Source organism: Cyrtonyx montezumae, unplaced genomic scaffold (genome assembly GCF_038088225.1).
Source record: "Cyrtonyx montezumae isolate F1298 unplaced genomic scaffold, pur_monq_1.0 scaffold_1, whole genome shotgun sequence".
Classification (NCBI taxonomy): domain Eukaryota; kingdom Metazoa; phylum Chordata; class Aves; order Galliformes; family Odontophoridae; genus Cyrtonyx; species Cyrtonyx montezumae.
In genome coordinates, this window is record NW_027071825.1 from 4,877,842 (window position 1) to 4,904,862 (window position 27,021).

Sequence of the window (27,021 nt, forward strand, 5' to 3'; positions counted from 1 at the left end):
GTCTGTGCCAGTGCCAGTCACTTACATACTCCTTTACCTTGATTCACTGGAGGAGATGGGGCTGCCAAGTCAGATATTTACCTTGGGAACACACATTCTTATCCTGTAACATTTCATCGGCCACAGCTAAAGAAAAGAGATTTATGGACTTTGTTGCACTGAGGTTGTATAAGTCACTTGTTAGCCAAAAATAATGTAAAGACATACAGTGCTTGTTTCAAAAAAGTTTGTAATTAAGAGCCCATACTTTGCTCTGATTTACAATGTAAGCTTGGTATCCAATTAGCAATAATAGTGTTCTTTTAAGTAAAACACATATCCTTCCAGAATTATGCAGACTTTCCAATTACTGTGCTATGATGAAATTATAGCTGGAGACTCATAAAGTTGTGCATAGTTTATAAATGCAATATATTTTTAACTACCTTGCGGTACAGTATATACTAGCAAGGCTCATATGTTCTCTGTGTTATGGAGGCTTGTTAAAAAACATGTATAAGGTTATTGAAAAAGTATGTCCAATAATATTTATTACTACCATTGTGATAGGCGGTTACTGTTTGTTCTGATGAACACTTCTGGTCAGATACAGCATGACCAAGTGACTCCAAATCTTTAGAATTGTAGAAGCTATTCAGAAATTTCTCCCCAAATCATGTGGAAATATAAGCCCTTTAAGACTTACTGCATGATTTCTTTTTGACTTTATACCATCCCCTTTATTTTGCATAAAAAGAGAAAAACTATTGCTCATTTTTGAAAGCAAATTGGAATTGTAGTGCAGGACAGCCTTCGAGTGCTGTCCGGCAGGAGGGAGAGGTCAGAGAGGGGCTCCTTGCTCTGCTCTGAGCAGCTCCTTTCTGGCTGTGACATTCTGGCCCTTCTGCAGAGGGTTATTGATGAGAAAACTGTGTCTTTCACAGGACTGGGTGACTGACTCAGGCTTGCTGAACACTGTGAAAGTGTTAGCAACTCTTAATAAGATGACTAAGCAGGCTGCTCCAGGGCTTTCTCAATTTATTTATTATTATTTATTGCTCAGTTGGCTGAGGTCTGTTAGTCCCAGAATGAGACTTCCATTCAGCTTGCAGAAGGCATGCTGGGGAAATGGCATGAATAAGGAGGCTAACAGGAGGGTGTGTATTTACCCAAAAGGAGAAGGACGTGTGTGGGTATCAGTCTCCTGTGCAAACTTAGGTTTGCTATTACTGTTCTTTAAAACATGATTTCAACTTTGCAAAAGCCTTGTGAACTCTGAGGTGAGAGTGGACAAAAAGATTCCATGGGAGTGACTCAGGCTGTGGTCATCTCCAGTCATCGTGTGACCTGCCCAGCTCACCCTCCTATACAGCCTCTGATGTGGAACAGGGTCTGTGTCATGTCTTGGGAAGGAGGATTCGGCCCTGGGGGAGAAGGAAAAACTGATGAGGAGGTGACAGTGTCTCAGCCTCTACCTCCTCTCTCCCTAAAGGAAGAAGGAAGACTGGCTTGGGCTAGCTATGTGTCTTTAATTTGTAGTGAGAGATCAGAATTAAGTGGAAAGCTGGGTAACTTTTGAATCTCCTGAGAGCTTACTATTTCCTTATGTCTGTCCATATTTTTACACTTCTTCTAGCCTTATAAACAAGGCTGCTGCTTCAGTATGAATCATTCAGGGGGACAGCTTGGGCTCTTCAATTTTTGAGGCTATTTTAATTTTTCAGGCTCTTCATTGTCTACGTTTGCTTTGTTTCATCTGGTTTGGTTTTCCTTCAAGCTCTCAGTACTATATAATATAAAAGTATTCAGAGCTGTATAAATTATTGCCCAAGATGCCTCAGGAGACATGATAGTGAGTTCAAGCACTGTGCCTGCATGCAGTGTCTCAACTGCTATGACAGACTGCTGTAAGTGGAAGGAGGCTGAGAATCATTACAGCTTGAGGATGGCTTGATGGCCAATGGCAATCTGTGCATTCAGGCAATAAATCTGTCCTCTGTGGACATGGCTTCGTGCCCCCAAACTGCTGTGGCACACCCACCTGAAGTGTAGGGCTGGCAGATGTGGAAAACTTGTTTGTGACATTTTGGGGCAACCTTAAAAATTGTCCCTGTTCCAAAGGCATGCCTTAGCCCTGGGAGTTACTGTCTCCATGGCCATCCAGTGTAGCTTCTACAAATGATAGCCAAAGGCCCAGTTGTTACCAACGACACTCTCTGCTTTGTTGCCTCTACATCCACCCCAGCGTTTGTCTCTGACGCTTTCTGCAGATTTGACTCGACCAAGAAGTGGGGTCCAAGTTGAGAAGAACATGCTTGGCTCATGGCTGCTCTACTGTCAGCAGGCCTCTGTCTCATCAGTTTAAGTTGCCCAGTGTACTAGGATCACACGGTGTAAGCAGTATGGAAAAGAAGCAGAGCAGTAAGTACCAGGGGAGCACTCAAGACAAGGCAAAGGCAGATTTAGGGTGGTGGGGTTCAGGCTACACAGTGATAGATGTGTCCAACAGCTGTGGAAAACAATAATGAAAGAATAAAACAAAGATCCATGGGAAGATGGTGTGTGTAAACTGGGATGTTAGAATGACACTGGTTCCCATTCAACTGTCTGTTGAAAGCCTCAACAAAACAAGAAAGCCCCTCGCTTCAAAGGGCTGACGTCAGCTGAGGAGCTGTGCTCTGAGGCCTGTATCTGGAGGCACTGCGAAGGCACAGAGAGCATGCTTGCAGCTGGTAACGTGTCTGTAGCTAATAGTATGGAAGCACTTTTGTGTTCCTGTGTTGCAAATATTTACACATTAAATCGTAGTAATTAGGAATAATTAGAGTGCAATGTACCTTGTATTCACAGTGCCAGGAGCTGGGTCCATATCATAGTGAGTTTATTTCCATTCCAGCTCTACAGCACAGGACACGGAGCCTCTGGTGCTTTCCGATGGCAGTGCCCAGCTGCAGCATACTGCACCGTGGTGGGAATCCATGCTGTGGATTTAATGCCTAAGTGCAGGCCTGGGCCTGGTGCTGTAGGACTGCTCTCCATGCACGGGAGCACGTCTCAGCTAGTGCTGTGGGCATAGCCAATGGTTTGCCAGTGTCATAGTGGTACTGTTATCTCGTGGAGGCATCATAATTTGTTTGTGATAATGATAGAGCACATAAACTGCTTTTTCATACTTTGTTATTTAGCCCAAGATATTTATTAACTTCCCAGTGTATTATTGCTTCACCTCACATGCAGCCTGGTCTGGGAGCTGCTTTGGCAGGGTGTTCGGACTCGATCATCTCTAGAGGTCCCTTCCAACCCCTACAGTTCTGTGATTCTGCGATTCACACAGCGTCTCTCAGTATCAATCACTCCTTTGCCACACCACGTCAGTGCTCTTTCATTGCCATTGACTTTTCTGCTGTGTTCATAATTGATGTGCTCGGTGATCAATGGGACTTGCTGGGGAGGTGGGCACTGTGTTATGTTGTGGGCAGTCTCAGCATCTGTGGGAAGCTGTGTGCCAGGTCAGCCCAAGCTGTGCCCCTGGGAGCCCGGCACTACCTCGCCCTGAGGAGTGATGCCCTGCAGCTGTGCAGCTGTGCCTACAGGCTGCCATCTAACAATGGGATAATCAAATGCAACCGCTTCTTAATGCTGTACAGTCCTGTTCTGGTCTGAGGAACATATTGCCAGCTCTTCTTAATATTAGATGCATTTTGAAATTGGACAGTGATGTGAGTGGGCTGCGTAGTTTTAAAGTAAATCCAGTCTTCAGAGATAGTTGAAGTCTCCAGCTACCATGAAATATGTTGTCACTTCAATTACAATTGCAAGTGCCTCTCTTATTTGTTTCCTGTAATACCAGACAGACTAGGTAAATATATATATATATTTAATGAAGCACAATATAGTTTTTAAATGGTTTATATCAAGTTGTTTCCAATTTCTTGTAAACTCCTGATTTCTAAATATCCTGTTATTTGTTCCATATGTTTCCCTGAAGTCATTGTTATCAGTACAGCAGAAAATACATAAATAACCTGGTAATTTAACATAAGTTTGTGATTTTTCTTAAGTTACTGTCAATCAAGTATCATTAGTATAAACTGAAATCAAAGCGGAGCCAAAATCTGTAATTAAATCGTGGAGGATGTACTGAGACAATGAGAAAGCAGAGAGTGCTCTTGTAGGCTGTGCTGTTCTCAACTGTCATTGTGTTTGTTAGCAGAGAGACCACAGAAGTCTTGAGGGAGGTACTGTTTCATGACAGTGACTTTGCTTTTGTCAAACAGGTTTCAAAGAGCAGTCGTGACAGCTGGCATTAATCCATTAACTGCGTTTGCTTTTCTCTTAAGCTAGATGTGCTGTTCTGTGTGAGGGAGTAATACCAGCTTATTGTGATGACATAACAGAGCAAGTACAGGGTGGTTGTGGAAGATGCTCCCAGCTTGCTGTTAAACTCGACGAGGAGAACAGGGTGATGTTGTAGAAAGTCCCCATTCTGTGCAAAAGGAGGTCACAGAGCTGGCACCAGAGCCAGGCTGTGCTTCTTGTAAGAGCTCAGTGTTTCCTGACCAGAAAATGTCTTGATTGCCCAATGAAAAATACAGCTTTTCTCTTTTTGCCTCTCCTTAGTTTCTTTCCAGCAGTAAAAAAAAAAAAAAAAAAAAAAGAAAAAAGGAAAAGGAAAAGGAGCAGATAGTAAGAAGAAAGAAATAGAAGAGGAAAGTAGGAAAGGAAAACAATGCGGAAATATATGAAAGCTTGTGGAAATCCGGTTAGGAACATTCAGAAAAATCTAAACTATATGAACATTTTCAGATTTTCTTTGAAGGCCTGGTTTTGTGATGTGTAGCTCTGGTGTATTTTCCACCCATCTCTGTGTTACCTATTGTTAAGCAGCATGGTGCTTCTGAATCCGGTCCACAGCTCCAGATGCATTTAAACCAATGTCTTCTCATTGATCACTGCTGTTGCCACTGTGCCTGTCTTTGGTTTTGCTTCATTTAGAGTTCTGTTTTCAGGCTTACATTCTAAGTAGAGATTATCTTGATGAAGTTGATGGTATTACTTTTGGTCTGTGGCTACAAATCCAAGTTTACCTTTCTCCATTTAAGGAGAAATGTGTGGTGACAAGGTCCTCCATTCAACACCATTGAAAATCCTATTGGACACATTTAGTGTATTCCCATTATAGCTTTTATATCGACAAGTTGAAGAAGCAGCCAATGTAATTATGTAATGAATGCTCATCGGCTACGTGGTTAGACCCTGTATTTTTCTTTCTGGAATTCTCTTTCTCTTCTGAATCTCCACTTCTGTTCGTAGACCCCTGGTCTGAGACTGGTAGCCTACAAGTCCTACAGACAGCCACTGGTGCATGAAATAACCCAGTGTCCTTCAACTAAGAATTCCCATTTTCACTGCCAAGGCAGAAAGAGGCCAACAGTAGGCTTGATATTCACAGTGTAAAATGCAAACCTGAGAAGCAGATGTTCCCCAAGGGAAGCTGTGGAGATTGGCATGTGGAGCAGGGTGTGCCACTCGGCAGGTAACACGTGCATTGCACTTCAGTGCCAAGAGCAGTGCTGGCAGAGGACACGTTCCTTTTAGGGGTGCAGGGAGCTGATGCTACTGCTGGCTTCAGTCACTCTGGAAAGCTGTGTTGATCGTGTTGATGTTGGAGAAGAAGAGTCAAGGCAAGGCTTCATCAGGCCAGAGCCAGCAGCATGTTGTAGTGCTGCTGGAGGAACAGTCCTCCAGTGGTTCTGTTGTAAGCTCCATTTTTCTGGGGTTTATAACTTGCTCATAAAAATTTACTGCAAGCTATTATTTGGCACACAGGGTTCCTGCCTGAGAGCATAGTGCTATTCTTATTTAAGCTACGTTTGGTTTATTGACGGGCCTGTTTTCAGATTGCAAGTGAGTGACGAGTAGAATAGAAATCTAATTGTTTCAGAAAGTTTATTTTCCCTGTTTTAGTACTCTGTAGCCCCAAAACAGCTTTAAACATCTACTCGTGCCTTTGAGTATTACAAAGAATTAAAACTAGCTAAGAAATTCTTGTTTAAACAGTGGCTACTGTGCATATTGAGTAATTATGTTCACAGCATAGAGTCTCTCAACCTGAAGGATTCCAGCACAGCTTTCCAGCTTTTTAGATACGGAAATGTATTTCCTCACAACTGAAATGGAGATATCAAGCAGGATAAAGTGAAGCAATTAATGGCTTGTAGCCATACATAGAAAGACTACAGAAAGACTGATTGTGACTTGGGCCAGGTCATTCAACTTAATGCATCTGGTCTTGTAGAAGATGCCAGATTTTGGAATCCAATTTTCACACACCCTCTCTGTCTTTTGGAGAAAGCATGTAAGAAAGCAAGGAGTTTTGCAGTTACTACTTAAGCCATTGCAATATTAAAGCTTCTGATTTGAAAGTGTAGTCATGGATGCATGGTTTCTTGCCTTCTCAGTGCATACCCATCATGTGATGGTATTCATTTTGTGCTTTTTTCTTTCTTTCTTTCTCTCTTTGTTTCGTATGAGGTATGGATTTCTAGCCAAGACGAAGATTTACATGTTATATTTACATGGTTAAATATTTTTGGGTGCTTTTGGTTTGTTTCATTTAATTTCTTGTGAAAAAAAAATCTTTTTTTTTTTTTTTTGCTAACTGCTTTGCTAAGCCCCTTATTTTGAAACTGAGATTTTGGTCTCCAGTTTTATGGTGAAACTGTGGCAGAAAATACCTGTATTTATTTTCTGAACATCAGTTCACATTTTTACCAGCTTTAATTAATGCTGTTGAAAAAAAAATATGCTAAATGTATGTCCAGATTTGCAAATGAGCCTCACTAATGTTTGAGACCTTGGGCCAGAACAGATTAGTGTTACTCATATTGTTGCACGAGTGAGGTTAGTTTCAAGCCATGTCTGAGCACACCTTTTGGACCTAAGCAACAGAAAGTGGTTTGGGTTGGTTGGTTGGCATGTCATGAATTCAACTGCTGGGACATCCTCTGCATTTTACTGTACCTGTGTTGTTGAAAACCTGGTTGCACCTTTACCTCTTGTGAAGGTGCTGAGCTCCAGGTTGTTAGATGATTCCTCTTTCAGACTTGAGTTCTGGGTGTGGAATGTCACAAACTGAAGCAGTGAGGTGAGCTGTCAGGACTAATTTTTCCTCTCTGCATCCAGAAAAATGAATTTTACAGTCTCAAAAGGTGTTTTTAATGTCGCAGACTGTTTGTACACTCAAGAAGCTTAAAACCACACTTCTCATACCTCCCACTCTGACTGATCTCATCCTTTCAAGATTTGTCATGGCTAATTCACGATTCCTATTGCACCCTTGGGGATACAACTTCAGATGGTTTTTAAAATGAAAAAAATTGGCCATAGAGGTGCATACCAAAAAGACCAAGCAAGGAAATTTTTAGCCTGTGTGTGGTCACAGTACTTCAGCAGACCAAGTGGATGTGCTAGGCACAAATTATGATGCTGCCATACCTGTTTCTGTTGGCAGGCAGCTGACAGCCTTCTGGCATCCCATTGCAACTGTCCTCCACTGTCAGCTGTCAAACTTTGTTCTGCAGATTGTGTGACTGTAGGGATTCACCATGTTAATTTGCGTAGCTAACATTAGAGGCTTTTCCTGAAAGATAATGGATTACAGATGCTGTAGTTTTGTAGATGTATTTAGGAATGATCGATACACTGCTTGTTCTTCCAGCTACTGTGGAGAGCTCATGTGGACCAAATCCATACCACTGATGAGCTTGAGAGAAGAGAAGGTTGATTAGGATAAAGAAATCCCAACTCTTGAGAGATGTGTTGGGCATATATAAGGACACATTTTCTGTACAGTGAGATGATTTTGGGGCTGGGGAATCTCGGGGTCAGACCTGCTCAGGTCCCCATTTCTCCCATTCTTGAGGCCTCCACACGTTGACAGACTAGAAGCATTCTCACTGACCACTCCGTGCTTGTTTCTGTGCCAGCTCCCAGCTCCTCAGGTATCTCTGGGAGGAAGCTGCTTGAAGAGGAAGGGTAAGGAAGCACTGAAGAGGAGATGGGAGCAGAGCAGCACAGAATGGGCATTGTTTGGCTGGGGCTGTCATTGCCAAGGGGTGAGGGAGTGTGGAAGAATGCTGAATGAGAGTGATGAGAAATCATTGTTTTAAAATCAAAGAAATGAAATGGCACACAGCTCTGCTTAGACAGCTGAGATTGCCTGGTGGCTAAGAGATACCTCTGAGACATCAGATGTGAGGAACTATGGCACCTTTTTTCTCTGTTTCCCTCTTCTAAGATAGCACAGGAGAAGACAGGGATTTGTAGAAGTGATTTAGTATTGTCAATCTCTTTATAGGCACAGGAGAGGCTTAACTGCAAATATATCTGCCGTCCCAGCTGTTTGACACTGCTCCCCCATCCCATTGTCTTATTAACAAAAAAGTAAAACTTGCCAGCCTGAAGCTTGGTGAACCCAGAGCTGGAGTTACCTTTGGACAGCTTGTTGCTTCTCTTCCAGAACATTTGGTTCTGGGAACCACGAAAGGGAGTAAAGGAAAAACAGAACAAGAAAATTCAAGGCTGGCAGAAATCCTGGTGGATGCATACCCACCCAGCAGGGAATGGCAAAGGGCACTCAGCAGTGTCTGCTGACCTCCTCGCAGCCCTCATCTAGGTTATGCTGAAGCCAAAAAGCACTCATCCTGCACAAGTGCCAGGGCTGATTTCCAGTGCTAAGGGGCATCATATAGAGAAAGCAGAGACAGGTTGGCTTTGCTGGGTGATTTTTTATTTTTATTTATAATTTTTACAAATTATGATCTTCCTTACAGTTTCTTCCTCTTGGCTTTTGATAATTTGGCTTTTTAGGTTTTTAGGTGATGCTGAGGAGAAAGCATTACTCAGTTTTCTCAGCAAATACTGGGGGTGCATGGTACGCTGCTCATAATCATATGTTCTGTATCCCCATGTGGTACTGTCTGGAAGCATAAGCATTGTCAATAAACTCTTTTCCAGCATTTAGCAGACATTTCTCATCTGCACCTACTAGATGCCACCCCTATATTGTCTTAGATATTCTAAAATGCAACCTTAAAGGCAAATCCAGTACTGATTTCTCTCAAGCTGCCCTTGGCTTCCTAGATGCTCAGTGTTTAATGTTTTGTTTTTTGGTTTCTGTGGAACTGTGGGGGATTTAAGAAGGCAGATGCATTCAATTGCATTGTCTATAGCGTGAAGACTCTTGTGCATGTTATTGTAGGTATAAACAGAAGATTTATTGTCATATTTCTTAAAGTGCATGCTGAAATTTGCTTATGAATGCCTGTGTGCCAGTCAAAACGTGAGCTTTTGAAAATGAATGGAAATGGTAATGGAAATAATAACTTTGAGAGTCTTTTATGTTATTAAGTCTCCTTGCTCCACGGAGGTACAAGTCAGGCCTTAACGGGACACAGTGGCGTGGGGCTGAACAAGGAGCAGTGTTAAAATGGGCTGTGCTTTCACTGGAGAGCTGGTGTTTGCTTGAAAAATTGGGTTGCAGTTGTCTATGCGTTTGCTTACTGCCTGGTAACATTGGCTGGTTTAGTCCTGCAGTACTTCAAGCATCATTTCACAGTGCATATGAAACACAGCAGTGGACACGTGGTTGAAAAAATTCTTCCCTGCCTGTTCGTTCATGTTCCAGGGTTTAAATGCTGCTCTCCCTTCTTCCCTTTACTTGTGTTTATGGGTTCTACACTTTGAACTGAATAAATCTTCATTAAGATTAATGTTTTCTAATTCTGATCGATAAAATCACTGCTCTGGTTCACACCATGGCTTTGCTAACACTTTCATTAGCTGAACAAAATGGGAATGAACAAAAGTGGGTAGCAAATGTTGGCAGCAGTTCCCGTTGGTGCCAAAGTGCCTGCTTGCTGATGCTGGGCCCACAGGTCAGTGACGTGCAGTACTGCCTACCTAATGCTTTCAGGTTTCTCTCTAGAAGTGCAGTGAAAAAAGTCTTTACTTAGTTCATCTTGTTTGCTTAACTGTGATGGTTAAAATAAGGTATTGTTTGCCATTACATCTAGTGATCGTAGAGCAGTGTTGGAGTGCAGTTATGTATTTCTGATGCTATCTCAAATAACGAGTTTGATGTTTAATATTAAACTAAAAGCAGAATAATTGATACAATTAGAAAACAGCAATCTGAAGCCTTAGAAATGGTGGCCAGCCTGGCCATTCTAACATACCAATTAACAAATCTGGCTTTACGTCTGCATCTGGGACCAGTCTTTGTATGTCCTTTATCTCTTTAATTCCTTTTGCACTGAACAAAACAAATTGGAAATGAAAAACACTAGCTTATTGTATTCATCTAAGGGCATGCTAATTGAAAATGATTGCTTCATACTGGGATGGATTCAAAAGTACGTACATCTCTCTTTCCCTCTTTTACACATAAATCCATAAAATGCTTGTGTTGAAATAGGAATTACTAGGTCAAAGGGAAGTGAGATAATTAAACCAGGGACAGGCACTTAAGAGGTATTCACACTATGGGCTGAATTCCTATGCCAACTCCCAGATCCCCTGGCACAGAAATGATTGCCAGAATCTGCAAAATTGCAGAAACAAAACAAGGTTTTGACCTTTTAGGCCAACAGAATTAACTTGGAAAACACGAACAAGAAAAGCAAATGAAAAGAAGAAAAAGAACAAATTCTTAGATTTTTTTCAAGCATATTATAGCCACTACATAGAAGCGTAATGTGGTTTAGGTTGATCTAAAAGGTGTTTTAATGGAAGAATTCTTTGTGCTCTCTTCAGCTGACTTCGGCTTCTTTCTCAAACAAACTTGTGGTGGAGAGAAAAGGGGCACATCCCTTACAGGAGGGAGATAAACAGATCGGAAGGCTTTTATTAATTAGAACATCATTATCTAAATCTTGGACTAAAATCTGAAGGAGTTTTGTTTAGGTTCTGACACGTGAGAGCCTTCACATTTCTTAGGGCTCTGGTTATTTTTGTTATTGTTGTTGGTTTTCATACTGGATGAAATTTGTATAATGTGTGTTGCATGCTGGTGGTATCTATTTAAAGGACTGAAGGAAAATAAAAGACCAGTTAAGTGAAGCAGTGTACGACATCACAGAGCGCGTACGGCCCTCGTGTTACAAGAGCACACACTTTTCCAGTTAGGAGTGCTGTGTGCACAAACAGAGTATAAAGTCCCATACACAACAGCAGATCAAAGAATAGCAGTAACTGTATGTTTCAATTGAGAACTGTTTCTGACAGATCACAGATGCATAGCAATAAGCTCCTTTGTGGCTAAATTACCAGTTATTGAACAGTGGCCAACAGCAAAAAGTGGACCATAGTGACTATTCTTTATTACGCAGAATCACATGTCTTTGTTATCTTGTTTATCATCACCATTGTTGTCATTTACATCGCAGAACACCCAACCAACATTGGAAGGGCATGAAATTTGGCCAGTATTATGTTATGCATAGGGTTTAGAATTTATCAATTTTTCACAACTTCAGTTGGCATTAAAAGCAACCAAAAAAAAGTTTCAACTTACTGTGGTCCCTGACTCCAGATCCCATCCTCCCCTAAATGTTAGCATGTATTTGGAGCTGGACTGTTGTGTTTGGCATAAAAACACTTTGGTTTGTTTGTTTGTTGTCACTTTAAGATATCAGATGAAGTGCCATTGGGTTTGCATCTAGGACAGCTGTGTCAACTTTCTTCTTAGAGTCCCAGCTCCAGAAATAGAGGGGAGAAGGGCATGAGGGTGTCCCAGGAGAAGTGGTGAGAGCTTGGCTTTCTTGATATTGTGTGTGGTACCAGTGGGCTTTGCATTTCTTTGCACTGCTGGACTATTTGCCTGTGGCTTTACCTGCAGAAGCGGGCAATCCTGTGAGTTAGCACCCAAATAAACTTTACTGAAGAAATGACTTCACAGAACAACAGGCAAAAGGATTCAGTAATTAAGTGCTCTTGGTCAAAGTAGAATCACTTCTTCCTTCCACCAAACTTGGCAGTATGCTTGCCCTGAGCTGTTCCTTCTCCATCACTGTAAGAAAGTTCATTTGGTCAAATCCAGCCAGGAGCTCCAGCTGCTCCATGCTGCCATTGAGCCCTGACTGCTTTCAGGGTCCATGGAGTGAGCTGGCTGCCATTGCAGCTGACAGGCAGTCTGTGCTGAAACCAGGAATTCAGGAATTGTTTTTACACACAAGGAGCAAAGCAGACCTTTGGAGTGAGATGCTGCTGCTTCCAGACTGCCATTTTCAGAGCAGATCCGTTGCTGATGGCTCAGCAGAGAGCTCAGCATCCTGCCTGAAGGAGCTGTGCTGGTAGAATCAGAACAGCTCAGAAACAGCACAGGGGAAAATGGCTTTCTGTTCTCGTTTGTCCCCAGGTTTTTCATTGTCTGGAAGAGCAAAGCTCTCTACCAAAGACGACTTCTTTACGCTCCAGTCAGGTTTTTACATCCTTCTCCATTTCACTGTGTTCCTTGCAGGGGAGAAAGACGGGATATGAACAGCAAAGGTAATCCAGACTGATACAGTGATCCTGAGAAGTGAGCAGAGGGCAGGGTGAAGCCATAGCAGGCTGGATGAACAGTCTGTACTGCCCAACTACGTGGCATTTCCGTGGTTTATTTTAAGAGGTTGCAGCTGAGGTTGTGACTAGCCTTCAGGTTGGCACAGGGTCTCCAAGGCGACGAGAGATAATATAAAATATTCCCTGCAGATGCTGCTGTGGGAAATATCCTTTCAGCCATGACAGTGTGAATATACTTCTCTCTTCTGTTCTATGCCAAGAATGCTTTATATGCTGAGAAAACAGATTTTAACACAGGGGAAGAGGACTTAAGAAACAGTTGCAAGGTCCTTAATTCCTTAAGGAGCAAGGCCACATCTCTGATTCATTTGCCAAGCAACGAGAAGTTTCAGCTGACTGGCAGAGAAGGCCAACCTAAGGGAGAGGATGATTCTGCTCGCTGCTCTCAGAGGCCCTTCTCAGTTGGCCAAACCTTTCCTATGTGCTGGTGGAAGGTCATTTCCTATTGCTGCTGGCGTCACTTGCCAAAGTTCAGCGCATGTGGCTATGAAGGGTGACAAATGTGTCTGTGGTAATCTGCTGGTGTAATCTTTTGTGGCTGAGTACATCCTCCATGCTGTTATTGTGCCAGGGCTCGCTTCAACTCAAAGAGCCTGCGGGCTGTACTCATATGTTTAAGAGCTGTGATTTTGTCATGGTAAGTTTTGAGGGAAAATCATCTGTTAGTCATGGTAAAAAAAAAAAAAAAAAAGTCAATGGAGAACCAAAGAAAATAACGACAAAAATAGGGTACGTTTTGTGCTGCTTAATGTGGGTTATTTAGGTACACAGGCTTGGTTGCTCTTATGCAGAACTGGATTCACACATCAAAATTGGTAATGCGTTCTTCAATGCGAGCAGAATCCAGAAGTAGAGTGAGTATCCTGTACCCTTTCTATGATTTCGTCTGGCCCCATCCCGGGCTCTAGTTTCAAATCAGTTTCTGTTCAGTGGGTGCAGTGTGCCACACAGATTGCTCTGCATTTCTCCATCTTGTTTTTCTGCACTGTTCCATTTTTCTTGGTGGCCCTGATGTGAAAGCTAGAATGTGATACCATTAAGCTGACTCACATGCTACCTGTAATCATTGGGTGTTCTCTATTTGTAGCATGTCTTTCCCTGCCCTGCAACTCAGTCATGCTTTGGTCTTGTTCTCCCAGAGGTCATTATTCTTGTCTTTATCCTTCCAAACCTTCCTTGCTCCACTGAATTGAGTTAAAAAAGCAGACTGCAGATGCGTTCAGTGTTTCCTTTATTCACACAGAAAAGCATATTGGTCAGAATTCTGTGTGAGTAAATGCTGGGCCAAAGCGGGCTAACATTTTGGAAGAGGAAATCATCTGTGGTGATCTGATGTGAAGGTGGTGGTAGAAGTGGAATGAAAACAGAATGTTTTCAGTATTAAAACAGGGACATGGAAATGAAGTTCTTCCCAGAAGAACAAAACCCTGTAGCTTAAAGCCAGCAAAAATTAGCATTTCCTGTGTGACTATTCGAAGAACAAGACTCAGTATATTCTTGCTCATGGAACATACACTCAGGGCGAAGATCTCAAGGTGCTTTAGTGAATTAAAACTCAAAGAATTAAGGCTCAGTGCAATCCAGAGCAGTACAAATGTACTTATGTCCCCGTTGTGTAGATGACTAATGAGTCACGGAAAAGGCAAATGCTTAAATTGTTGCTTCAAATTTGAAAATGTGGTATTATATAAACTCACATTGGAGGCTCTCTGTTGCCCTTGAAATAACCTTATTCATCTACACCTGGAAGTTATTCTCCATCCACAAAACCCAGTGGGGCTATTTAAAGCCATTCACAGGTGTCTGAAATTTTACATATGGAGGTGTGAGGCTATTTAAAACATATGTGCAGGTGTTTACATTGCAAAGTGCAGGAGCAAGCCTGTGCACATCCAATTTGTGTTTCATGTTGAAAGACGGGGCTACCTTAAAGGAAGTCCAGGAACAGGTGGCAAGGCTGGCATATTCCCAAATACATCAGAAAGGAGATAAATCATACTATAAGGAGATTATTTTCAGACTTTCTATAATATAAATGTAAAATAAGGTAAATGCTGGTTGTTTGTGTGATGTTTTGTTTCAAATGTTGAGGAAAGCAATTGAAAGCATAAAGGGACATTAGCGAACTACCTGAAGGTTGTTGTGTGTCTGGCACTGTTTCCAGTGTTTCTGTTGCTGATCTTCTGCAGGAAGGCCTGATTCTCCGATGGCTTGGGGGCTTTACACCAGTGATGGATGAACTCAGGGGGCTCTAAAAGCAGAATGGAGCCACAAGTGGAACTGAGCAGGGATTTCCATCCATGTTGTCATTTTCATGTGAAGTAACAGCATCAAATGCTGGATGCAGTGGATCTTTGTGAGTCTGACAGCAAATGACAGCAAGGTTAGCTTGGGTTTCATGGGAACCAAATTGTGCTGGCTGAGCTGAAAGAGACCTCTCTGAGCCTCTGATAGGATTACATGGGGCTGCACACATCTACTTGAGCAGAACTGCACTGGCAATATGACATCACCAGGATGAAATGTTGCAAAAGCAGCTGTGCATCTCACGGGAAAATGAAGATCTCAGTGTGGCACATCCCTGATCAGTAGGCACTGCAGTCTTAAGTAGGCAGGAAGCATGAAGGATAAAAGGACATGCAGATAAAGTGTGAGCTTTGCTCACCCAGCCACTTAGTAAGTGGACAAGAGCAGCAGGGTTGTTTGGTGCGGTATCAGCTGCAAGTCGGACTCCTTGAGCCAGGTGTGAGTTGTCCAAATGTGTACTCGGGATGCTGCTGGCTCGGGCTAAGAGATTTGCAGAAATATTGCTGCTAGGAGCTGCTGTGCCTAGTTCTGACTCGCAGGTCAGTTCTGGAAAATAGTGTGAAGCAGAGCACTGAAATGGGACACTGAAAAGTTCTCCCCTGAAGTCTGTGGTGTGGGCAAGTGCCCACTGGCTCCACGGCCTCAAGGACTGGCTGCCCCAGGGAGCAGAAGCTGTGCTTCAGGACTAAGAATGGGCCACCTATGCAGCTGTGGCGAGCCCAAGGCTGAAGGCAGCTGCCTTTCCCTTCAGAGTGATGCAGAGGACCTGGCTGTGGAGGAGAGTGGGTATAGGGAGCTACAGCCCCAGAAACTCTTATTCGTAGTTAATTTCTCTGGGAAGTGAGAAAAAGGGCTGTACAAACCCAGGACTGTCATAAGGGCTGGAGTTTGTACGTGGGAGAGACGGGAAGGGCAGGAGCTTTCTTTGGGTTTGAAAAGCAGCATGTCCTGCTCAGCCTCTGTCCTGTCCCAGAAGCGACAAGGGCAGGTCCCAGCAGGAGCAGTGTCTTCTCTGAATCACCTCAATAGGAGCAGGGAGAGCTGCGCTGTTGGCCACACCAGTTCTCAGGTGAGCTGAGCACTGTCAGCAGCAGCAGCTAAGAGGGGCTCAGCGTACCATAAGGGGCTGCACACAGACCCAAAGTCATCCAGCACCTTCAGCACGTAAACCCTGAAAGCTCCCTAGAGCCAAGAGGTGCAGAGTCAGCGTGCAAATGTGAATTTGAAATCTATTCAGGCTCTGGGAAGTTCAAGTGGGGCATGGTCTGTGTTTTGCCTATGGTTTTGGGTCATTTCCTCTTGTTTTACTCAAGCTGCTTTGGCCCACGCTTGGCCTTGGCCTCCACAATGTGAACCTGCAGTGCAGGACTCGGCAGCACACTTCAGAGATGACGTTCTGCCTGCTGCTGGTGCACAGATAGTGTCTGGATGTGTCAGGGCTCCAAGTACACTGATAGGAGGCATAAACAACTTAAAAATCAAAATAAACTCTTGCTATCAGAGTCACAGGGCGCGTTGTCCAGCACAACATTGGTCTCTGATTTTATATTTAATTTTAGAAGCTGAAACGAAACGTTTTAATTTTATATTATTTTCAACATAATGCTAATTCTCTCCAGATGTCCACTCAGAACCAAATGCTGCCATTTTGCATAGAAAGCATGTGCGTCAGTGATTTATTCCAAATAGCTTCTATTTTACTGCATTTCATTTTATTCTCAATGAAGTACTTAACAACATGTTTCTCTTTAAGAATCTTACTTAATCATATGGATATAATTTTTTCAATTTACGTTTTCAGTTCTTTAGTGTGGTGGCCACAGGGTGTTTCTTAACCTAGGAAGATTAAATGCACATGTTGAAAGCTGCTCGTATTTGATTCTGAGGCACTTTCATTTCAAAGCCCTTCACGTAAGGTACAGAAGTGATTGTGGTTTCCTGCTAGGTTACGGGACGGAGGTATAACTCTCAGGAAAACCTCTGCAGATACCTTCTAAACGTTGGATAATCATGCATGACAATAACATAATTTCATTTCTTTCAAAACTGTGGTCTGTGGAGAGTGTTTAAGACTTTTTTATTGGGGTTCAGAAAAAAAAAAAAAGAGAAATTTAATTTTCATGTCATTTCTGGGCTACGGTTCAACATTTCAATTTAAAACCTATTTCCGTTGAGTTCCATTTCCAGTTTTCCCTCAGAAATATTAGCTAAGAAAATGTCTTTTATTCAGCCATTTATTTATTTATTTATTTAGCAGCATATTAAGCTAACACGAGGCAGCTCAACGTGAACCCTTTGTTACTTGAGCCTGGCTGCTTCAGACGTTGTGTGCGTGGCTGCCCTTGGTCAGGTACGTCGGCATGGTCCTCAGGACCCATACTGCACATGCTGGAGGAGTCAGAGTGGATGTGTGTCTGACCTGAACCTGGGAAGCAAACTCATTTCCTTTTAAAGAGGGTCTTGCGCATGAGGTCTGTAGTGAGTTAGAGTGCTTCTGCTGTGGCTGTGGAGTGGAAGTGCAGCACGCCGATCTCTCAGGTATCAAAGCCTTCTCTTCCTCCCCTTTTAAAATCATTTCATCCATGTCATCCAATTTACCCTGAAGGGTCTAGGTGGCAACCATGGAATCTACGCTTTGTGAAGCCATACCATTTGGAAGGCTGGTCATTCTCACCTGAAATGGTGTTCCTCTGTATTCATTTTCATTTTCCCGAGGCATATATTTTAATCTTGGTTTTTCATTTCTCAGAACTAACCTTGCTGTTATTCTACAATTGTATAGTTTATTACACTGAATTGTTGACACAGCTGGTAGGGAGCTAAGTGCTGTGGTTTCACACAATAAAATTTTAGACAATATGTGTAGCACTTCTTTTTCATACATATCATTTGAGAGCCATATGATTCACCAATATGTGTTATTGTTATCCACCCATGTGGGATACAATCTATTTTAAATTAGTGAAGTGCCTTGCTGAACTCCCTGTAAACAATAAGACTGTGGGAAAACATTAAGTGCTATTCAGAAAAGAACACTGCTATACTGCCTTTTATCCAGAGGATCCCACAGTGCTATAGAGAATGAGGGGACCTGGCACTGCTGCCACGCCGGCTGCTCTTGTGTACAGAGCTCATCTTCACAATAGCTTTCAGAAGGCAGCTTCGCCACCTAGAACTGGAGCAGAGCTCTTTGAGCATCGTCACCAGCCACACTCAGACACGTTCAGCTTGCTAGGACGTGGTAGGTGACCATGAGTAAACAGCAGCAATGGGCTTTGGTATCTACATTGACAAAATCTTGATGTAATACCTTCTCTGGGGTCCTAGGCACAGAATCTGACACGATGGCCTCACGGGTTGGTGTGTATCAGGTGCTGTAACTGTTTGAGCTCATGCACTGAATGTGTGGACACGTGAAGGAATGTGAGTGAGCTCAGCTGCTGATGGAGTGTGTTGCATTTTCTTGGGTAAACCAGGCAGAGCTTAGGCATGAGCCTTGCTGCAGCTTAGATGAAGCGTGGCAGTCATTTACTAAGTGCAAAAATGCAGTTATGTTTCAGAACTATTAAAACATAGCTCTTCCAGCAGTGCTGTGCGTAACCAAGCCAAGGAAAAAAAGAAGTGCCCTATCTAAAACGAAGGAAAAATCCAGCACTAAGGAGATTATGAGAAAATTCATGGTCTGTGTTGAACCACGTACAAAAACTTATGTTTGCAGAAAAGACAAAGCAACGATGAGTGGAGGGTTACTTTGCTGATAACTTTGTTCTTTTCTAACAGAGCACTTGGTTGTGCTCGGCCACTCCAGTTAGCTGGAGCCAGAAATTTCCTTTTGTAAATCTCTTCACTCCCACGAGATCCTCCTGTCTTTGGTCTGCTGAGGAGAGGAGTCGCTTTGTGAGCTGTGATGACGTAACTGTTACTATAAACCGTATATTGGTCCTAAAAAAGATATGAGTTTCCCCGCATTAAAAATATAGCAGTTGAGGAGGACCTGTCCCAGCTGAAAACAGGACTGTGCACTTGCTGTTGCTGGCTTACACCATACTGGTTTCAGGCTAGGCTGGACGTGTGCTGCTCTTCGATCTTACATGATGGGGCAGAGCACAGATCGAATGCCAGACTTCTTTTTGGTGCACCGAAAACAGTTTATAGGCACACTATTAGCACATTTCACAGGCAGACTGGGCAACGCGTGGCTATTTCTCTGCTTTTACTCATTCATTAAAAAGAGAAAAATGTGAAAAAGAAGTGTGAAATGTTTCATTTCACTCTTCCATATAAGCATTTATTAGCGAATACGTGCCAAGTACTTCAGTTAAAGTAGATTCTAGTTCCTGCTGCCAAAATAGCAGCATAAGATTGTTTGCCTGAGTGCGTGCATTGTTTTTAGCAAACATTCTTAAGTTATGTGTTTGTCCTGCCGCTCTTCAAATCTGCCACTGCAGAACGTGAACCAGGGCGGGCAGCTTCTCTGCCGTTCTCTCTGCGGATCTCACTCAAAAATCAGGAGTGAGAAGTGCCCCCACAGCGGGTACAGACGGGTTGGTGAACTGCCCAGCACGGCAGTGCGACGTGAAGGAGAGCGCTCAACACGTTACTTGAACAGCTCGCAGAAGCAGGGTGTGTAATTTTTAATAACTGGGATAAAGCCCCTCAGTGACATCTTTAGAATATAAATGCCATGCCTTTTCTTGTTTCTTTTATTCCTTCCCCCCCTCACCCCCCCCCCCCCCCCATTCTCCTTTTCATCTCTTCTCCTTTCAATTCCATTAAGCTTCATTGTATAATAATGTATCACAGTGGACTTTTTTCAATTATGTTTTTGATTTTTTCCTGCTTGTTACTATAAAACTCCAGATGTTTTGAGACTTCATGGTTCTCTGGATATTTTTTCCTTTATTTTAATCTTCTTTTGTAACATGCCACACATGTGGTATTTTGGCCTTTTAAGATGCCACGCTATGCTAATCAGCTATAAGTTTGAGGGTGGGTTTTTTTCTTTTTGTAATGACTTTTTTTTCCCTTCTTGCTGTTGTCCTCTGCTCTTTTTTCTTTTTAATTGCAACTGGTGAGTTAACATAAACAATGCTGGATTCTCCGTTAGTCCTTGTGCTGCATTCAATGTTTTAAGCAAATTATCTCTTCACTCCAAACGTGCAGGTCAATTATGAGTGCCTGTTCTATCGCATATGTCAGTGAGAACTGTTCTGTAGAGATCTGTTTGCAGTGTAACTCACAGTTTCTTACTTAGAAATGTGACTAAAACGTGCTCCAGAAGGCAAAGATACAGGCAAGGGCATATGACAAAATTCCAGTGACTTTTCTGTTGAGATAGGTGTAAATAGGTGCAAACTGGAATTGAAATATTTTCTTTCACAGTTAAATTAGGCAGTATTTACCAAGACAGTGGAACAGTTCTGAGTTTTGTGTAGGAAGCTATATGATTTGTTCAAAGGTCTTGAAGAACTAGAGAGACTTTATAGTTCCTTGCTGGCACAGCTGGAGAAGGTTTTTAATTGATTTTGTTCAATCTTAATTTTGTCCCAGTAACAAGCAGATCTGGCTTCAGATATTGGAGCGGCAAATCTTGGATTGCATGTTGTTCTTTAATTTCAAATAAGTTGCAAGCTATTCCAAAAATCCCAGTACATAATAGTTTCCCAATTACACAGGAGGAAATAAAGGGGCTGGCATGTAGATTTTGGAAGAGGGGTCTTCTTTGCTTATTACACGACCATATGAATTCTGCATTCTGTTTTTTAAACCGTTGCTCCATGCAATGTTATTTTTGCCTGCAAGCCATAATACTGCATTCAGTCCAACTGTAATGAGGTTTCAGAAAATTGTTTAGTTTCCAAATGACATATTTAGCAAAACCTTATGGCAAAATTTGTGGCTGTCATGCTTCTGATAGTAAGATATCCCCAACTTTGCTGGTTCATTCTCGTGTGTTGCAGCAAGTAAATGCAAGCACTCCTGTTTTGACAAATGTTTATCCTTCTGCTTGATTAAAGAAGGATGACAAGAAAGAATTTCTACACTGGCAACAGGGTCTTGTGAAAATGATAGGATGCTTTGATAGTTTCCCAGATATTTTGGCTTTTGCTGGCTCTGCTGGCTCACTGCAATGCTAACTGCAGCGCCTGACCTATGGGTTCTAGAAGAAATAAATCTAGGAAGATTTCAGTGCTCTGAACAGCATTCCCGCCTTTCCTGACATGATAATTTACAATTACATGAGCAAGACTTTTGAAAGCCAAAACTTGTAGCGCTGCTCTGGGACAGGCTAAGACCCAGAGTCAGAGCTGATGAGGATAGCAGCAGCCTTGGGAGAGGACGGGCAAAACTCGTGTCTAATGCCAGATTTACTCAGGAGCACAGATATACTCGCCTTACAAAACAAAACTCTGAACCCCAACCTCTGCTGCCTGTGTGCTCAGGGGAGAGGAACAGGCAGATCCAGAACAGACTGCATCCCATCCTGAAGTCCAAACTGCTAGTTTATAATACAGATAATGGAATGAGTATCCATCAAATGCCATATCACGAGGAAGTGTCACATTGCAGGCATAAATTGTTCAAACTTCCAAAAAAACCCACAGAAATTGGCAGGTCCATTGTCCTGTTGTAGCTACCTTCCATGGTTGTGCTAGTGCTAAGTGAAGAAAGCAGCACCTAACAATTGCAGTCTGTAAATGGGAAGCCTGCACTGGGATTCTTTGGGAAGAAGAGAGCTCAGGATTATTTTTTATGCACACAAATAGTTCTGTTCAGTTTAATAAAATCCCTTGCATGGGTCATGTTGCCTATGAGCAAGTATTTCCTTTACACTGTATAGCCAGCACAGAGAATGAAAAATTTAACAGATCAGGTGTTTGCTAGAAAAAGCAAATCTCCAAATCAGGTATTTTGATTCTTGTGTTGGATGGAGAGACTGGAATACTTAAGTTACTGACATTCATAACAGATTGGAGCCTCATACGCCTCCTGCCATGTTACCAGCATTAGACTCAGTGTGCTTTAAAACACTGATGCTATTTAAAGAGCGGTGTGACTATTTCCTCCCCTCCAGAAGGGATACACAGCCTCACAGGATCCTTGTTCTCATAACGTGTTTTTCAATAAAATTTTCCTGATTTTGTAATCAGCTGGGAAGAAAGAACATTTCACAATGTTTGTAAGGCTTGTAGATGTTTTGACCAGACATAAGATTTCCTATTGATAGTATTAAATGCTTTGGAATGAAATGTTTTGGGTTTTCCATCTGTAGGCTGTCTGAGATGTCAACAGCCGATATGACCTGCTCTTTCCCTTTTAGGTCTATAAATAAAAGGCAGCTTGTTTAACAGATCTTGCAGCAGAGAGCAGAGGTGTATATTAATGAGCTTTCTCTAATGGCACACTGGACCTATTTAGCACTACAACTGTGAAGGCTTCTCTTTTTCAGTCATAACTCATTTCCTAAGAAAATGTCAGTTATTGCTTCACCTTATGGTCTGAGCTGTTTAGTTTGTAGTTTATTTCTTCTGATCTGCACCACTGACAGATATTCTAGACATGACTGTGATTAAATACGCTTATGAAAACGGTAAACATTTGATAATATAAGCCCTCGTGGGGATATGCTGTTATTTCTGCATGGCAGCATTCTCAGGTGCATTCAGAGCATGATGTGGAAGAAAAGAAAAAAGACATTTTAAGCAATTACAGTTATTAGATTAAATTGTTTTGTTAGGAAAACTGTGGCGTGTTTAGATCACTGTGAGATAATTTAGTGTTTTCATAAATACGCCTTTAAAATGCCTGATATTCCAGCAGTTATATTCCAGTGAGACTGCAGTGTAAAATAGACAGCATAGGTATTTCCATCTGGTATTGAGCTTAATTTAGTCCTGTACATTTCTACAGCGCTTCTTTTCCTCGTAGAAGCCTGATTCTAAAATCACATTAGCTATAAAATCCAGTAATTACATCACGCAATCATGTGGCACTGTTTTGTGTCTGTACTCAGATGTGCATAGCAGTGTCTGAAGCACACATTAACAGTGTCACAAAAGACAAAAGTACTAACTGCGATATAATTATCATTTTCTAAGAGATGAACTTGTTTAAGAGCTATGTTGACTTTTACAGACTTTGAAGCTCATGCAGTGGTTGTTGCTGTTATCACAGGCATCAAACATCAACAAAATGTTTAAAACTGTAGGATTAAGCAGTGACAGATTGGGGCCAGATGTCTGGGAGATATTGTCAGTAGCCTTCAGAGTTGGTCGCATGGCTCTCACCATCCTGAAGCGCTTTGGAAAGACTGATGGCTCTCCCAGGTGGTTGTTTGAAAAGGAGGAAGAGCACCCCATTTCTCCTGAAATAGTTTTATTGGTTATGTATGGATGTACACACTCCACATGATAGTAGTAGGTGGCAGGGTTACCAGTGCCAGAGAACAGCAGTGAAGCCCAGGAATTACCAACAGTTTCCCAAGCAACCGATTGAAGTTACCTTGTCCTTGTAGAACTGTAGGGACAGTCACACTTTGAGGAAGCTGAGTCCCAGCAGTGCTGTCCTCACATGTGGAATCGTAGGGGAAAACAGCAAGGGACACAGTTATCAGATCCAACAAGACAGAGTTGAAGCAGAGGTTTTCCTGGAATCCTTCGAAGTGAGGACCTTTCTACAGCTCTGAATGAATTCCCTCGTCCCCATGCAAGGTTCACACTCCCACTCCTTTTCTGCTGATTTCCTTTGCATTTAGCCACCCTACTTGTAGCAGCCCTGCCTCCTTGAACATATGAGCTTTAGTCACATCATTCTCTTAGTTGATGTGTTCTCTCACCTTACGTGGTGAGAGGCTGAATGAGACACAACAATGTGACTGCTTCACTAAGTTATCCAGTGTAATTGAGCTGGATAATACAGTTAATAAAAATTAGAAAATAATAATATAATTACGAAAAGCCATTGAAGTCCAGGCTTATGTGGTGAGTGAGTGGTGCATTAGCACCACAAAAAGGCTGCTGACCACAGTAAAAGTATTGCTGTAGCTCTGAGTATTTATGGTAGGGCCTGTTCCTTCTCTTCCTTAAGTCCCAATTCAGCAAACTCTTAAACATGTGTGCTCTCATGTGTTTCAAATTAAGCTTGTGTTTAGATGTTTTAGGACATTTGCCATTGGAATTTTTGCTACTGACATCAATGGGAATGGAGCTGGACCCCTAATTAGTTTGGACTATTCTACATACTTTCCTACTTTGCATTAGGCTGTAGATATGAAGCTGAAGACTGATAATCCACTAGCTGAATGTACTGAGGTTTGTGACTGAACAGCTGAGACATGACTTCTGTGTGCTGACAGCTCTCTCCAGTCCTGAGATAGCATGGAGGCAAGAAGGGTCAGGTTGTAGAGTGTCACCGAGAGTGTAATAGTGTTAGGGCCACTTCTCAGGTGGGGGACAAGGAGTTGCACACGCAAGTGAGAGAGCACGGACAGCTAAAGGGCAAAGCTTGCTGCCACAGTCACGTGGTAGACTCTGGGTCTGATCTCCAGCTGCCTCGTAGCCAGCTATCAGTGAGTAAAACTCAGAAGAGCTGGTCTACTGATCTGAAAATGAAACGGATGTCAGTTCTAAGGGAGTGATACACCTGTGAGGACACAACAAAGGTCAGAGAAGTGTGAAGAAAGGTAGTGATAAGGAAAGAAAAGGGTCTGGTTCACAAAGAGGAAACAGTCTGCAGCACTTCGTAACACTAAATCCATTTGCCAGAGGTTGTCTTTATAGAATGTCATAGGGGAAGTATGGATTTGCTAAGCTGCTTATTTTACCTAGGCTTCGGTATATCTGCACATTTCATTGCATCTTTCTGAATCTTTTGCCTGATTTTTAGCGAGGACTAGAAAGATTATTTCTTTTTAAACTTTGGTGGCTTGGACACTTCCAAAACGTGCCCCCTCCCTCTCCATGTGTTCTGAAGGGAGCTGTGACCAGGCTTCTGGGGCCCTAGGCTATAGGTCTCTGGGTAGCTCTGGAGCTTTCAGCATGATTGTGATGGGGAAAAATGAAAATACGTACATATCAGATAATCATCTGCACACGTAGACCTAAATCTGCCATGTGGACATTCAGCATCTGCCCAGTACAGAAAAAATATTTAGGATGGTAAAGACCATAGAGTGTAAGCGGCTGAGAAAGACAGAAGTTTGCAGTGTTTGGAAACCCTCTGTGGGGGTATCTGTTTGCTGGAGTGCATTGATGTGTTTCATCTGCGGTGTGTGGAGCTGATCTGCATCCAAAGATGGAACCCAGCCTGTGAAAGGAAGCAGTGGCTGGATAATACAAGTCACTTTATTCAGTGCCCAAGACACACCTGGATCTGAGCAGGATGTGAGAGGCCTTTCTCTACCAGCTGTCAAAACTGCCTTTATCAGGTGCCAGGAAAGTGCCTCCAGCTCATGGCATCTCCATCTGCTCTCCCTTCCCATCCCTCTGCCTGCAATGCTGGATGCTTCCAAGTCAGAAGTTTGCACACAACACAATGTGTGAGAGGTCTGTGTGTGACAAACAGAACATGATGGATGGGCAAGAGGATAATTTCTGTGATGCCATCCAAAGAACCACAGGGGGTGAATGTAAATCTGCTGAACACAGTCCTGACCCAGCAGAAAGAAGTGGTGAAGCCCTTGTTAATTTTGTGGTCGGGATTTCACTCTTCATGAGCAAGAATCATATAAAAAAATTTGACTCCCAGAAATGGTTCTTATATTTTCTATCTATAAAAATTGTTCTTGGTACTGACCTGAAGATAAAGCGAGTTGTGTTTCTCAAGTAAATTCTTTGAGGTCCCGAATTACAGTCAAATCAAGTTCCTATCTGTATAGACCCAAGGAAATCTGTGATGAAGCTGTAGTGCAGAGTGGGCAGAGTACGTACACACCACCACATGTGAGTATGTGTGCGTGGAAGTATTTGTGCACACGTGTAAGTACCTGAGTGCACGTTCCAGGTTTGCTGGTGCATGAACGTGAACATACAGTGTTTGTGCTCACCTGAGTTAGCTCTCAAAGCCGGTCCTAAATAGTACCCCACTGCAGATGAATGGGTGTCTGCAACACTGTAGCACTGAAAGGTAGCAGATGATGCAAAGCACTCTTTCCTTGGCCTATTAGTTGCAAACTTTTATTTATTTATTTATGCCGATTTAATTTGAAACAGCTACTTTTGTTATGAATGCTGTGCAGCATTTTATTACCAAGTTCCTTAATGAAACGGGTGCTTAAGAAATCAGAATTGCTCAGGTTACTGGTTGTATAAATGCTGAGAACAGGTCTGAATGATAGAGCTAGTAAAGAAAAGGGTGCAGAATGACAGCAGAGTTCCTTTGGATTGATCTTCAAATGGATCAGGTCTTCTTGTAATAGTCTGTGCTCATGCGCTTCAGTGTATCACATTTCAGACATCTGAAACCAGGTTTTTACCCACCACAAGCAGCTCCTCCTGCTCTGTCTGTAGCAGCTAATTGTTACTGCCCACAGTGGTTCCTGTGCCAATTAACATCTGAGAGAGCTCGACAGAACACTTGTTCTTTCTTTAGATTTTCCGTACTGACACCATGTCTTTAAGCGTTCAGTACTTCAGACAGAACGTGTGGGATATTTATAACCCATGTATTATTATTGAGCTACACACCATGTCTTCAGTGACAGATTAAATGAACAGCACAAAATGTTGTGTTTCATCCATAAATTTCAACAGATGTTTGAATGTTGGTTGATTTATTACATGTCCAGCTTGGATCTTACACTGTGCTCATTGTGGCTGCACATGGTTTATTTAATACTGCTTTACAACCATTTTTTATGACTTCTTTTTTCTTTTTCAGTTTGAAGGGTGCAACAAGGCATTTTCTAGGCTTGAGAACCTTAAGATTCACCTCCGAAGTCATACTGGGGAGAAGCCGTACCTGTGTCAGCATCCAGGCTGCCAGAAAGCTTTCAGCAACTCCAGTGACCGGGCAAAGCATCAGCGAACACACCTGGATACTGTAAGCAAGATTTTAGGATGGGAGTTGCATTGTTTTCCAATGGTCCTCGTCCACAGTCTGCTCTGAACCCAG

General features: G+C 42.5%; 1 protein-coding gene across 1 annotated transcript in view; it reads left to right on the forward strand.

Moving 5' to 3' along the window:
• Positions 1 to 27,021, forward strand: part of GLIS1 (GLIS family zinc finger 1) — a 173,416-nt gene that overhangs the window by 109,800 nt on the left and 36,595 nt on the right. Inside the window, exon 4 of the mRNA XM_065738628.1 lies at positions 26,788 to 26,949. Within this exon, the coding sequence (XP_065594700.1) occupies positions 26,788 to 26,949 (162 nt within the window). The remainder of the gene's footprint in view (positions 1 to 26,787; positions 26,950 to 27,021) is intronic.